The sequence below is a fragment of the Dendrobium catenatum genome, unplaced genomic scaffold (assembly GCF_001605985.2).
Source record: "Dendrobium catenatum unplaced genomic scaffold, ASM160598v2 fragScaff_scaffold_862, whole genome shotgun sequence".
Classification (NCBI taxonomy): Eukaryota; Viridiplantae; Streptophyta; class Magnoliopsida; order Asparagales; family Orchidaceae; genus Dendrobium; species Dendrobium catenatum.
In genome coordinates, this window is record NW_021319324.1 from 298,229 (window position 1) to 313,897 (window position 15,669).

The 15,669-nt window shown below is 36.6% G+C and overlaps 1 protein-coding gene across 2 annotated transcripts in view; it reads left to right on the plus strand.

Annotated features, from left to right (window-relative positions):
• LOC110105892 (pyridoxal phosphate homeostasis protein-like) overlaps nt 1–15,669 on the plus strand; it is a 42,837-nt gene that overhangs the window by 11,118 nt on the left and 16,050 nt on the right. For both annotated transcript variants that reach the window (XM_020835571.2, XM_020835570.2), the window contains exon 3: nt 7,685–7,731. In XM_020835571.2, coding sequence (XP_020691230.1) covers nt 7,685–7,731 — 47 coding nt within the window. The remainder of the gene's footprint in view (nt 1–7,684; nt 7,732–15,669) is intronic.

Below are 15,669 nucleotides of genomic sequence, written 5' to 3' on the forward strand. Positions count from 1 at the left end.
CTTATGGCGCGCCTCAGTAAACTTGAGGCGTAAGCCTCATAAACTAAACTTATTGCGTAGGCTTTGAGGCTTAATTGGTCGAAAATGCGCTGAGGCGCGCCTCAAGGCACGCCTTTTATTGTGCAATTTTAAACGTTGGAATATTTTAAGCCCTTCTCTGTTCGATTTCTCCAAATGTTCGACCTACAGCCGATCACGATCCCACCTCCTCACAGTCAAAACCCATCACAGAAGAGAGTTTGCCCTCTCTTACTTGAGAGTTTGAGTGTGATTTGATCCTCCATGCATCCAACATCATTGCCTCGACACAAACATCGTCACCTCAACACCGCTATTGTTGCCTCTTATGCAAGGTATAATGCTCTCCAAACTAAAAATCCTCCAAATCCCATTTTTAAAGCTTGTGATGCAACCAGCGGACCACCTATGCACGCTTTTTTAACACAGTGGGAGGGAGCTAGAGCGATGCTTGGAACGAGGCATGTGAGCATTGTTCGTGCTTTTCTTAGTCTAGAAGGGTAAAATTTAATTACCCATACATTCTTTCAGGCTGGTGAAAAAAAATTGTAAGTTTTCATACATGTATCGCTGCAACTCATACACGCCTTTCTTGGTGTGGTGGGGTAGAAGACCATGACTGCGGTGTCACCCGACACATACCATGCACATCTTTCTTGACATGGTGGGCAGGCCTAAACTCCCAAAAATTCCCCTAAATAGGAGAGATGCTGAGAGGCTAGCGAAATTTGAACTAACGATGCACATGACTTGAACAAATCACAGGGACTAAAACTTAAAATAATAAACAGGGAATTGGACTTTAAATTAATAAATACATGATCACAACAAAAACACAAATGCTAAATAACAGTCCGGATCATTCAAATGAACGTCAAAGATTAAACAAGGGATTTATGATCTCCAACATAATTCACCTGCGAGTAATGAAAATTGAAGTGGATATAATTTAATTGCAAGTAGTGTTAACAAGGCTTGCATCGCACAACAACATACTTGCATAAAGCAGCAAATGACCCACAGCGCGATGCTACGATTCACCTGCAAATAGAAGCAGAGAGTTTGTAGTAAAAATTACAAATCACTGGTGGATGATTTGTGATGCATCACACAGCTCGCTTACAAGATGAAGCATGCTCCTACGGACTGAATACTGAAGAAAATGACAACATGCAGAAGATGAAATGAGTTGAACCACGCTGCCGATGCACGACAAATGATACTAAATGTACAGCTAAATAGTGCCACATGATCCGCAACATTCGTATAAGTGAGCAGAAGACGTTTACAAGGTCTTGAACAGAAACTTGTGCATTTTCCAAACAATCATCATCTGTATAATCAACCATATTTAGATATTTCAAAGAACACCCTTCATGCATTGAAGTGCACACTTACTCATTTAGGATATGCATATGCATTTTGTGAATGATTTGAAAAGCATGTAAAGTGCACACACACAAATGCATTGTGTAAGCACACCGCACAACATGCAATGTGTATTATGCAAGCACACTATCCAACATACAAGATGTATTGTGTAGCAACAATACTATACACTGGCATGAAAATACATCATACACTACATGAAAGCATTTGAAACATTACACAAATGTATTATGTAAGCATACGGGCAGCACATGAGTGCATCATACACACATGCAAATGCATCATACATTACATTAGTGCACTAAGCCACCACACACGTCATACAAACATATTAAATAGTGCGCAGATGCATATGTCAGCATACATGCAAATACACAAATACATATCTGAGTATGTCAACATGCAGATAAGTACATGAGTGTGTATGTGAACATACAAATATATCATATACACCTCCTGCATTGCATACAAATAGCTGCCATGTAAATGCATTGTGTAAAATGCATTTGAAAGCATACACTCGCATGAGCCCCGACGAGTGTAATATATATACACATGTGACGTCTGTGGATGCTACACAGGTCAAAAATGAATTTGAGTTCAAGTTCAATCCTCCTCTTTCAACGGACCGGAGTTGACACAACTGAACTATTGAATAAATACAAGGTCGTAGTGATTTTATACATTCATATTAGGTTCAAGGTTAATTACAATAAATGTTCATTGCTAAAAGTATAAAACTCTTGATTCTCAATATACGTATGATAACTCACAACATCAGTAATTGAATCCAATTGTTTGTTAGTGGGAGGTTAGAGTTGACAAGGTTCAAATGATAGATATATGACCTATTTAAAGATCCCCGATGATGGTCGTGTTAAATGTTTATCACAACCAAATGGGACTCTACACTTTCAAATGCCACCAAATACTTATGAAATACAAATATTTTCAAATGATTACAAAGGCACCATGATGATGATCGTGTTGATAAAAAATCTCAACCGGAAGGACCTCAAATATTTAAAATACCTCCCAAAATCTTATAAGATACAAGTATCTAAATTGACTTTAATGTCACCTTGATGATGGCCTTGTTGAATGCAAATCTTAATCGGATGGATTAATTTTCACATACTTATCAAAGATCTAAAGCTCCACATCTATCAATAATATTAATATTTAAAATCAAAGTTTAATCATCTAATAAATTAAAGCAAAATCCATCCACTCTCCACAACAGTTTGTCGAGACGGATAAATTTGAAAATTACTTCAGCTCACAAAGGGTGAATGTATAATCGAGAATATCACTAAGATTTATTCTTAAATCATCTATTGCTAGTAAGGACGTGACACGTGTCCTCTAACTAGTGGTTTTATTGCTGAATGATACCATAGATAAACGGTTATGATCGGGACCCTCTGACCGGGTGATTTTGCCACTAAATTTACCACTAAATTACAATCATTTTCAGAGCTCGTATGTTCCCTAACAGTTTTAAATCCTTGAGTGATGAATCAAGATGATATAATTGATAGGGCATAAATCTTTTTGTTAGCTAAGGTGGATTCAAATATATCTCCTTTGGCAAAACATTCACCCCAAATTTATAAGGTTCCCTTGTACGAAGCAACACATGGGTGCCAAAAAGGATCCTTCGGTCAAGTTGGGTCGATTACCTCCTTTGACTAAGTAGACTAGGGACCATAATGACCCGAGACTACGAAATCATAGGATCTTGATCGGTTTATCATCATTCACCCCACCATCCACTTTCAGTACCAGGTGATGAATTTCTAAATTTAAATATTAAGTTTCACATCTAAAATTATTGTTACTATATGTTGAATACTATTTATTTATTTTGTCGAGAGGGATAATTAATTATAGGGGCTTACACTTATAGTAAACTTGAATTTAGATTATAAAGTCCTCACAAAATGGAGATGAAATCTCTGGGCAATATCTTATCTAAACCCCAATCTACCTTTTAAAAATTTACCTCAAAACTTAAATGTTAAAACTCTTCTTGTTCGCCCATAAAAAAGAAAGGGGCCGCGGAGAGGCCGAAGCACGAATTTTTGGAGCCCACACATACCATATGCAATTTTGACATTTAGATGGCCCTAATAGTTCAAACAAAAAAGGTGAGATGGCCTAATCCAAATCAATTCATAGCACTAGACCTAATACACAATGAGAGACAAATTTCTTTGACAATCAAATTTGATCTATTGTAAATTTCTTGTCCTCCACAACTCATCCTTAGTGTGGTTCATTACATGCCATCCTAACTACACTATGTGTCTTGCCTGATGCTTGTCGAATGCGGTCACCTTTGCTCTCACCGCCCTCTAGAGCGACCTTCAGCGTCCGTGGTGTGTGTCGTGTGTGCTCAATCATCACGAATTTCTCATTGCTCACACTTGGATTATTTTCTTTGGATCCCTATTAGTGCATTTCAACAATTTTTCGATGGAAAATCTTCTGCCTGTAAAACATGCATTGGAAAACAAACATCGACGAAAAAAATCCACTGTAAATTTTTTTGGCGAGCAGAAATTGCTACTAGAAAAATTAAAAAAAAAATTGTTCAAATTCTGCCCAAGCGGGCTAGCCCACCGCATACGAACCCACTACCCGCTAGAAAATGCACTACCCACCCGCCCGTGCCCGTAGGGGTTCTGCTCCCACTGCCCATCCTCGTTCACGCTTGCAGAGCAAAATCTTTCATAAAAGCTTTTATTTTCCATTTAAATTATAGCTTATAGAATATTAAAATTAATAATTAATTAAAATTAATATTAATATTTTTGAAATATAGTTTAGTTTTTAAAACATGAAATATAATCTTTGCTAATATTTTTTTAATACTCATTAATATTATTTTTAATTAAATAATAATCAAAACATATTATATTTTATTAAAGATTATTTTTAATATTATTTTATAATCATTAAATTATATATTAAGATTATTTTTATTTAAGATTATTAAACAATAAGTTTTTTTATTCAAAATTTTTTTAATTTTCCTTTGGAATTAAAATTATTTAACAATACTTATTTAATTGATTAATTAGTCAACATAAACTAATTAATTTAACTTAGCAATAATTATTAAAACTATTTATTTAATTTATAAATATTTATTATAATTATTTTCTGGAAGATTTAAATTCCATCGAAAATCTACTGGAAAATCTATTGGAAATATTCCGGCGAAACTTTCTGTCGAAATTTTGTCGGAAAATCCGCCGAAATGTTCGATGAAAAATTTCCTCTAGAAAGTCCACCTGTAATTTGTATTTTTTCTTTAGTCAGAGGGCTAGAGGGCCTCTTTGCAGTCTTGATTGGATTCGCTACTTATAAAAGTTTGTTCATCAACTACTATTTTATGTCATACTCTTCACTTCTCCTAACTCAGATCGTGGCTTAGCGTCCTTGTAATGGTTTCCATCACATGCCCCTCAGGTCATTTCTATTGTCATTATTGTTCCTTTGACTCTAAGGGTGTCAAAATCTGGCATTATCCGAAATCCGATCCGAATCTGATTCGAAAATTTTTGGGTTTGGGTCAACCCGTTTTTCATACAAGTCAGGTTCGAATTTGAGATTTCAATCCGTTTATAAATTGGGTCGGATTCAAATCGACCCCACAACCCAAAATCAACCCGGCAATCTGAAAATTTGACCCGCTTCATTGCTCGAGTCAGGTCGATCCCGTCGGCCATACCTTCTTTGCAGTTGACGCTGGCCATGCCCTACACCACGCCAGCCTGCCCTGCACTGTGAAAACCAAGCAAATTTCTTCTTTATGAAGAAAACCAAGCAAAGTTCCTCAAATTTAATTTGACGAAGGAGAATCATTAATGAGTAGAGGTAGTTCTGAATCACTTGTGATGAGCAGACGTTGTTCCGAACCCCTTGGGAATCGCTAGCTCAGGTAGATATTGTGGGAGAATAAAGGAATCGAGCAGATCGGGAAGATAGAAATCTTGATCTAGCTTGAAGCTCCACGGATTCCGGCTGGCAACCTAGACAGAGAATGAGAGGGAGGCAGATAGAGATTGAAAGGGACCTTATCTTGAGCCATGGCATCGGGCCGCTGGTGATCGGAGTTCATGCGATCGAAAACAAGAGGACAATAACATAGTGGAGGCGACCAGCCCAAGACGGATGCACATGTTAGCTTTGCCCAGGATGGAAACAGAGTCAACAGACGCCTGAACTTCGGTTCGCATCTTACAAACGGGTTGCGTGTCGGGTCGGATCAATCCAGTAAACAGTACGGGTCGGGTCCGGGTTGAAAATTCTGACCCGTTTTTTAAACCAGTTCGGGTTGACCCGTTTAGACCCGGGTCAACTCGGATTCGCCCTGAACCCGACCCGTCGACCCATTTTGACACCCATATTTGACTCCATTGTCTCTACTACCTACCCATCTTGTTATTTTTCCTATCATGGATATTCCTTTTTTGCCATTAGTACAAGTGGCCTAACTCCATTGCGGTTCTTTTTGTAATCTGTTGTCCTTCAATTTCTCTTGATGTTAAACATTCCTTGATCCTTCAGAGATGTTTTGGGTAATTTATAGCTTCGGGATCTCAACAAGCTTAGATTAGCCAATTTTCATAATTTATCATCAACTGTCATATCCTCGTCACAAACAATCCTCCATATTTTAGGTTAAATTCTTTTTTTCACTAATTCAGATTTCAGAGATCCAAATTGTCTATACCTTTTTCCATATCTATGGTAGAGTTCTCAATGGGATGATGTCCCAATCTTAAGACTATCTGTGCATTTATATCAGAGCTATTCCATCTGTCTCAGTTCAGTCATGTACATAAAATTTGAATTAAACTATGGATGGTATTATTGAATCAGAGCCTTCAGAACTTATCGTACAGAAATAATTCATGTGAAAAATAACATATTTTTTCTGCATCTAAAACCATTGTTTCAAATCGTCTAGAGGAGTTAGTCCTTGATCTCATTACAATTTATTAGGATGTTGATGCCACCAAGTCTGAGCAGCCTTCTCATTCAGATGGTAGCCTTCCGACTTTTGAAGCCCAATTAGATAGGATGTTTTAAATCCTATTTTCTAGTAGGGGCCAAAATAAGAATAAGAAATTGTCCTCATGCTCCAATATTCACTAGGCTACAAGCGAGGAGGGATGTATGAGAGCTTATCATGGATATCTTCACCTACAAATGGATAGAGTGTACTTTGTCATATTGCCATCCTTAATCATCTTTTTTGCTTTTACATTGTTCTTTGCCAATTCACCGTAATTGTTGCTTGTGTACTCATTTTGTTATCTGGTGGTAATGTTTCGCAATAAAAAAATATATTAAGAAAAGCTTGGACATTCAGTACTAGCATTTATAGAACAATTATCCAAAATGTTTTTTATGATGAATAGTGAGTGGGGGAAAATGGAGAAAATTGAACTTTCCTAAAAAGACACTTCTCTACTGTTTTTTTATTTTTTATTTTTTTGTCATCTATTGGAAATGTCCCTCACAAATGAAGCGAAGTTACACTTTCTTGGTGAGCGTCATTCCATGTCCTCCCCAAAAGAATTGGCCTACAAAGATAAAAAAAAAAATATTCCATAAAGCCTTTTTCTTCTTGCTGGTGGACAAACGTAAAGTCCGCTTCTTTCTTCATCTTCTGAGAAACTTCCACATTTTGTGGACAATGGAGTTTGCACTATCATTGCATGTCCTCTCTAGAAGAAATGGCTCACAAAGAGATTTTTATTCCAGAAATGTTTTTTGTTATTGATAGTGAACAAATGTAAAATTCTCTTCTTTCTCGTTTTCTGAGAAACTTTCACATTTGTGAACAATGGAGTTTTCACATCAGGTAAGCTAACATACTCTTAAGAGTAATGGCATTCTTTCTACTTGTAAAAGCGTAGACTTTATGTTGTGTTATTTTCATCTTAAGTTTCTAGAATGGAAAATATTTGGTTTGCTACCTCATCATGTCTTTTGCATAACATAGATGACTCGTGAGATTTGATTTCTGCTTCTAGCATGCTGCAATTCAATGATTCAAATAATTTTGTATTTCCAAAGTGATACAATAAAACAGGTTTAATGATTGACTGCTCAATTTATTGATTGTCTGGTGCATGTATCCACAAAATAAGCCAACTTCTAAATGTTCTTGTAACATTCTTTCTGCCTTACGTGTTTGCCCTTATGGTATTTCTTCACTTACCTTCTGCTTGGTTAATGAAGCTGTTCCTTTTTACAGCTGCAGTTCCTAATCTGGATATGGTTGAGAGTGTGGATAATGACAAGGTGAACATAAAGAATACTTGTATGTGTTGTCTGAATGCAGAAAATTAGTTCTTCTTTTACCTGTTAACCTCAGGCCGTAACTTCACCCTTTCTAGGTTACGAGGGTGAATTTTAGGTGCTTATTCTACAACTAGGATTATGATACCATTTTGACATGAAAATCTTTTATTGGTCCTACCAATTCAAAGAATGGATGAAAATTCTTGGGAGACTTTCCTAGGATTGATTTATATTTTGTATAAATCTGTACACAACATGCAAAAGAAAAATCTCTAATTTATATATATACATGACAAGAATTGAGCAATCAGAAATTTTTCTCAGGTGCATGGTACATACAAATTTATACAAAATAGAAATCAATCCTTGGAAAGTTCCTAGCATGAAATTATCTAATTCCAGAAATATATTTAAATAAACAAGGATTGATACAACTCCAGAATAGCATATCAGGAATAATCCTGAAAAGTTATCAACAATTCCCAGTTGTACGAACTCCTGTTACAGGAAGGGAAGCCGGTGATTTTAATTCTCTATGTCCGTGCCTCAATGCCATGCCATCAATTTCAAACTTGCTTAATAACCTTTGAAAGACAGCTTGTGATAAACTTTTTTTAAGTATATTAACGAGTTGATCATTTGAGCTCACAAAAGTGGTGCATATCAAACTACTGTGAAACTTCTGCTTATAAAATCTCTATCAACTTTAAGAAGCTTTGAATGAACATGTAAGAACAAAAATATTTGTAATATTGATGATTGACTTATTATTTTTATAGAGCCTCATAGGATCTTTTCATTCAACTTCAAGATGATTTTTAGCCATAACATTTTACAAATTCTAAGTTCCATTGATCTATATTCAGTTTTTGCAATACATTTTGCCAAAGTATTTTGTTCTTTGTACCTCCTGTCACGAGGATGCTCCCTAAAAATGTGCAATATCTTAAAGGTTGATCTTCTGCCTATCATAGAATTCACATAATATGCATTTGTGTATGCTCAACAGTTAGCTCCTCTTTTTTTAATAGACGTCCGTTGCTCCGTATACCCTTCAAGTATTTTATTATTCTATGTATTGTCCTAGGATGTGATTCTTTGGAATCGTGTATAAACTAACTCACAATACTGACAACATAGGCAACATATGATCTAGTAGGTGACAAGTAGATAAGTCTTCCCACAAGTCTCTAATAGAAGCCTTTTCCTATTGTCATGTCTTCTAGAGCATCTTTGATTCTATTATTAAATTTCTATAGGACTCTTGGTGGGTTTGTATCCCAACTTATCTATGTTTTTTTAACAAATATATTATATATTTTTGTTGCGATGTAAAGATTTCTTGCCAAGAATCTGAAATTTCATCACCAAGAAAACATTTTAGTTGGCCTAGCTCCTTCATTTAAAACTCTTTCACCAATCTTTTTCTTAAGTTCTTTCCTTCTAAGTCACTACTTGTTATTGTAATATCTACTATAGGCTAATGTGTAGAGACTCCCCGTGAAGCCTTGTGCTTTCACAAGCAACATGTGGTGTTGTTGACTCTATTTGTAGCACATATTGAGCATTATTTTGACAAATCTTTTGGAGAGTTGCACACCATTTGTTTTGTACGAGTCAAACCTGGTGATGCCTTCATATATATTTCCTTCCTTCAAATCGTCATACGAGAAGGTTGTTACTGATAAAAAACTCTAGTAGTGTTTGTCTTAGCAACAGGAGCAAATGTGTCAAGGTAATCAATCACATAAAGCCTGGCAACCAATATTGCTTTGTGATGTCCTGGCCAGGAGCTCTAAGTACCCATGTAGGGACAAATGGTTGGATGTAACTTCAAAGTTTTTTAGACTTTCTAAATAATATAATAATCTAAAGCAACTTTTTGTTCTATTCATAAAACTTCAAATGTCACTGAAAAGCCACTAAACTAAAAATTTTCATTAAAAATTATAGCAATATAAAAAATCTTTTTCCTGTTCATAAAACTTCAAATGTCACTGAGAAGTCACTAAACTTAAATTTTCATTAAAAATTTTAGCTTATTTTAATCAATTCAGTTTATGCATTTCGGTTAAATCTATAGATTTTAGTTGATATTATCTTTAATGCCTCCTAATTAAATAATTAATTAATTCAATAGGTCTTTACAATCTGTCCCTCTTATAAAATTTCATTCTTTAAATTTACATGTTATCTTTAGTTAAATTATAATAAAATCTATTTGATATATAATTATGAAACAAATTTTCATAACTGAAACTTTATTTAACCATCATTGAATCCTTAGCTTAGGTAACTTATGACCATTTAAGGTAAGGATCAATTTGTATTGAACATTAAAAAAGGATGAGGATTCATATACAATAACACTCCTCTACAAATCTAATGTATGAATTTAAACTCACATCTCTATTATCTCGTATTAAACATTACTAGCTCTTGATATATACTATAGCAAAATAATTTGAACTTAAATCCATTAGGCATAAGTGTGTTAGACCGGCCTAGGAGGGCCCGACCGGTCTAGGAGGGATTGGCCCAAGTCTATTCCAGGCGGAAGCCTGGTTCCGCCCAGGCCTAGCCCACCCACTTAGGGTGGGGTCCACGCATTAAGGAAGAGAGAGAGGGGCGGGCAAGCGAAAAAATTGAATTAGAGGGGCTATTTGGACTTTTTTACTTTGTATTATTTGCTTTTTATAGTTATTTTCATCCTTGGGTTAGGGTTATTTTATGTTTGGTTGAATTTGTATTTCTCTTAGGGTGTATTTCTCTTAGGGTTTGCTTAGGCTCTAGCCGTCGGCTAGAGAATAGGAGAGCCGGTTCTTCCTCTTGAATTGAAGATCCATTGTATTTTATTTGTTTTCTTCCCTCTTTCATCAATTATCTAGTTTCCTAGTGTTTTGCCATCAAATTTCTCTTGAGTTTTGTTTTATCTTGCTGAAATTCCAAATTTCAGCAAAGATTCTTTCAATTTCTGCAACTATTTCTTATCAAATTGGTATCAGAGTGCTTTCTTGGGCATGAAAATAAGTTATATTCGTCATTTTTGCGATTGGATCCTAGATCTAATTATGGCAGCAAAGAAGATAGAGGCTTTGAAGGGCGAGATGGAACAACTCAAGGCTGGATTAGAGGAAAAATAAACTAGGTGGAGGGAAGACTCCCAACCATTGAGAACTTCTTTGGAATCTTTGAAGAGATGATGAAAAAGATACTTGAGATGCAATCGAAAGCATCTTAGGGTGGAACCACAAGGAAAGGAGATCCAGGAGGACGACGAAGATTCTGATAGTGTTTTCCATCAAGGACCACCACGTGGGGCCTCGTTGGTGGGCAGATTGGGGTACTCCAAAGAGAGGACAACAAGGAGGGAAGTCAATCCCTTGTAGAGACTACCCAAGCATGGGGAGAAGTGGAATGGAGAAGGTCATGGTTGTGAGGAGCAATGTTTAAAGTTGCGTATTCGGGTATTGAGGCATTTTTCATTCGTGAGGCGAGGCGTAAGCCTCAAGGCGTTTTGAGGCGTAAGCCTCAAAATCAAAAAATTGCGTAAACATAAAATTATAAATTTTTTATATACTAATGAGCGAATAATATAAAACATAAAAAAGCACAATATATGAAGTGAAATCAAAATATCCCAATAATAAGACATCATAAAATATAGTTCAATTCAAAATTCTATCTTTCCCAAATCCTAGTATTTTTTCATTAACATATAATTCAAATTTTCAAAAATAAATAGCAATGACATATCACATAAGAACTCATAAGTCATCAGCACTGTCATCACTAAGGGGTTTTTTATTTGAATCATCATTATGATGAACTGCTCTCTCCCCTTCCTCCTCTCCTATAGAGTCCAATGTCGGGCATTTACTTCAAGATTTATGTAAGTTTTAATATATATAGTGTGAGGCGAGGCGGGCCTCAAAGCGGGCCTCAACCAAGTTGAGGCGCAAGCCTCATAAAAAAACTTGAGGCGTAAGCATCGAGGCATTTTTTACTGGAATTGTGCAAAGGTGGGCCTCAAGGCGAGCCTCATATTGCGCTATTTTAAACCATGGTGGGGAGCCATGGAGTCAAAATCAGTCAAGAGAGGAATGAAGGGAATCACACCACCACTACACCGGATGAACCAATTGGGGAAGAAACCATCGTATGGATGTGAGGGCAAGGAAGCTAAAGATGTTGGTCTTTGAAGGGGAGGATGCTCAGAATTGGGTGTACTGGGTGGAACGTTACTTTGCCATCAACGGTGTTAACCTCTATATAGAAGGAACAAAAAAAATCAATCAAAATAATACCTGTCGGATCCATGAATGCCAGCAGAAATCCCGTCGAGGCCCTCCTGATATCCTGCTGAATTCTGCGCCGCTCTCATCGAATCCTCTGTTATTCCCGTGAACCTGCCTCGATTGAACGACCGCAGATGTCGTTAAATACCAACCCAAAGCCCTCGCTCTCTCCCACGGCTTCCATTCACAGACGAAAATCCTCTCTGCTTCCCACTCGCCTCCTCCACGCGATCTCCCTCTACCCTGCCTGTGCCCGAAGACTCCACTGTGCCGAAGCTCAACCCGATGACGTCCGACGGCCTCTGATCGTGAGAGAGAGAGAGAGAGAGAGAGAGGGAGCTCTTCCTACCTCCTCCGACCAAATCCCGAGCCACCTCAATATTTATTATTAAGTATAGTTAATTATGATTAATTAATATTAATTATAATTAATAATATTTAATTATAATAATTTATTATTAATTATATTTAATTATAATTAATTATTAATAATTAATTATTTATGATTAATTATATTTACTTATAATTAATTATGGTTAATTAATTAAATCTTATTATTAATTATGTTTAAATTATTATTAATTAGGTTCAATTATAATTAGTTGTAATTAATTATTATTAATTATAATAATAATTAATTATTCTTAATTATAATTAAATATAATTAATCTTAATTAAGTATAATAATAACAAGAGATCTCTCCCTCGATCCTCGTGCCAACACTGACATTCCTCGCGAAGGTATGAAGTCCTAAACTCAGATTCTCGCCTTCATTGTATGCGGCGGACCGGAAAATCACCTATACACACCTTTATTGCGCGTGGTGGGATGGAACCCCGGTCCGACGCTTACGACGAGGCGGGCAATCACCTAAATCTTACCTCAATGTTCGTGGCGCACCGGAAAACCGCCTATACACGCCTTGATTGCGCGTGGTGGGATGGGACCCCGGTGCGGCACCTACGGCAAGGCGGGTCACTTATAAGTACCCCCGAGCGGGGGGAAAGCAAACTGTGCATTTTTAAATAGGTACCATCAAAGATCCCATACACGCCTTTATTGCGCGTGGTGGGAAGAAAAATCACGGCCGCGGTGTCCTCGTCCGAGGACACCTACCATACACGCCTTTATTGTGCGTGGTGGGAAAGGCCCAGTTTTCTCGTAGTTTTCCCCTAAACAGGGGAGACGTCGAGAGGCTGCCGAAAATTCGGGTGAACACAGGATTGTACTTGGACCTGATTTGAACTCAAAAGAATAGTGGACTCGGACTTGTGAGCTTGATATAATCAACTTAAATAAATTCAAATATAAAAGAATATGAGCTTAATCGAATCATAACAACTTGGGTCAACTTTGAACTACACAAAGCTTGAATTCGCTTGGACTACGAAGAACTATGACTATGCTTGAACTTGAACGAAGCACATAAAAGAACTCAAATGAACTAAGTATTTGTGGACATAAACTCAATTTGAACTCAAGCAAAGATCTGAATTGAACTCAAAGGACCGCAAGGGACATAGAACTTGAATTTGATACAAGGAATTTGTGAGACTTGAATCATATGCAGAAGAATACAAGTGGAAATCGTGGCAAATTGAGAAAACTTACAAATACCACAGAATACAATTGAGTTACTTGAGATAAGCAATGAATGATAAAGAGATGCATTCATAACAAAATAGAGCTTGATTGGAATTGAACTCAAGCAAAGATTTGAGTTGGACTATAGTGAGCAAATGCAAGAGCTATGAATCTTGAACTTGAGTATGAACCTAACTTAATCAAATTCATACCACATGACGATGAATTTGAACTTGTACGGATCTTATGGAATATAGCATCATGCATACAATAAATATATGATTAACGGAACAATGAGCTTCTAATTACATGCAACTATTGAACACAAAGCTCGTGACGAATAGAGAACTCGCAAGCGTGGTTTGTTGGCAAGCAATAGAAGAACAATAAATTGAAATGGAGCTTGATTTGAATGATAATATGAAAGCTCAAACGGAATGCAAAGTGCTAGTTCAAAGCTCATGCAAGCAAGCAAGGACTTAGGGGATGCAAAATACCGAACTTGTCACTCATGAACAACAAATTCAACTTGATTGCCAAAGTTGATTCAAAGCTTCTTCAATGAACATCATTGTAATGATGATCGCTAGTGCTATAAGACTCTCAAATCATCCATGAGTCAGATTATATAAACTTCATGCAGTGAATGTTATGACTTCTACCTAGTCAACAATGATGAACACATGAGTAAATATAGTAATTGCCTACGCATACTGAAGGGGAAAACATAATGAACATGATAGATAATTGATGAATGCGTGGGAAGGGCATCAACAATGGATGTAACTTATTCAGCGATTAACCTCAGTTCATAGATGAGTCCCTTCATCTATCTGCAGACAATATGGGTTGATACGTCACGAATGCAATCCACACTCTGTGAATTCATCAAGAGGTAGAGATGAAGGAATATAAGGACGTTTTCATCATCAACAATGATCAAATTCTAAGAAAAGACGCAATCAATTCCCTATAAGCAGAAAAGTTTAATGACACTGTTAGAGACCCGTTACATATTCAACATGCTATCTGTAGACAAATATAAAAGAACCATGGTAGATAACAATATCTACTAGTGAAAGCAGGAGATTCGTTAGTGCACTACAATCTACCTACATAAATCTTGTAAGTAGTGCACGACAGTCTACCTGTACAAAGCAGCAAACAACTGATCCAAAAGCTGCTACGCCTCGCCACCGGATCCGCAACACTCGTACTAGCGGACAGAAGGCGTGTATAAGCTCTCAAATGAACTGTTGTGTACTCAAATGGTGATAACTTGCACAACTATAATTATTTCAGTGTACCCCTGCACGTGCACCGTAGTTTGTATATACATAGGTACACTAAAAAGGGGTAAAAGCAATCAAGAACCCGCATGGGCCCCGGCGAGCGTATTATTGGTACACACGTGACGCCTAGGGATGCTGCGTGGGTTATTAAATTTGAACCCGATCCTCCTAAGAAGATAAAAGGAGTGGACATGATTCAATTATAAAATGCCGCCAAACACCTGCATGAGCCCTGGCAAGCGTGTTATTGGTACACACTTGATGTCTAGGAATGTTGTGCAGGATGACAAGAGAATTCAAGTTCGAAACTGATCCTTTTATACGGGTCAATAGAAGTCAACAGGGTTCGAACCAACAAACAAATATACGGTTGTGGCGACCGTCATATTTGTCTTAATGCATTCATATTAGGCCTTCAAAGCCTATAACAATACGAATTCACTAATAAGGGCATAAAACATACGAAATTTGATCCTCTATAGATAATTCGATAGAGTCGACAAGATTCAATCAACATAAGATAAATGACCCCGAACACCCCGATAATGGCCGTGTTGAATGCAGATCTCAACCAGAGGGGTTCCCAAATATTTTCAAATATCTCCCAAAATATCTAAATTTCATTTCAAATATTACAAAGCTACACCCAAGATACCCATAAAAATAAAAAAAAAATCCAAAAAAAAAAATCTCAAAATCCCAAAAATATTTAAAATTGAAATAAATCCGTCCAATCACTTAAAGCAAAAATCATCCACCCTCC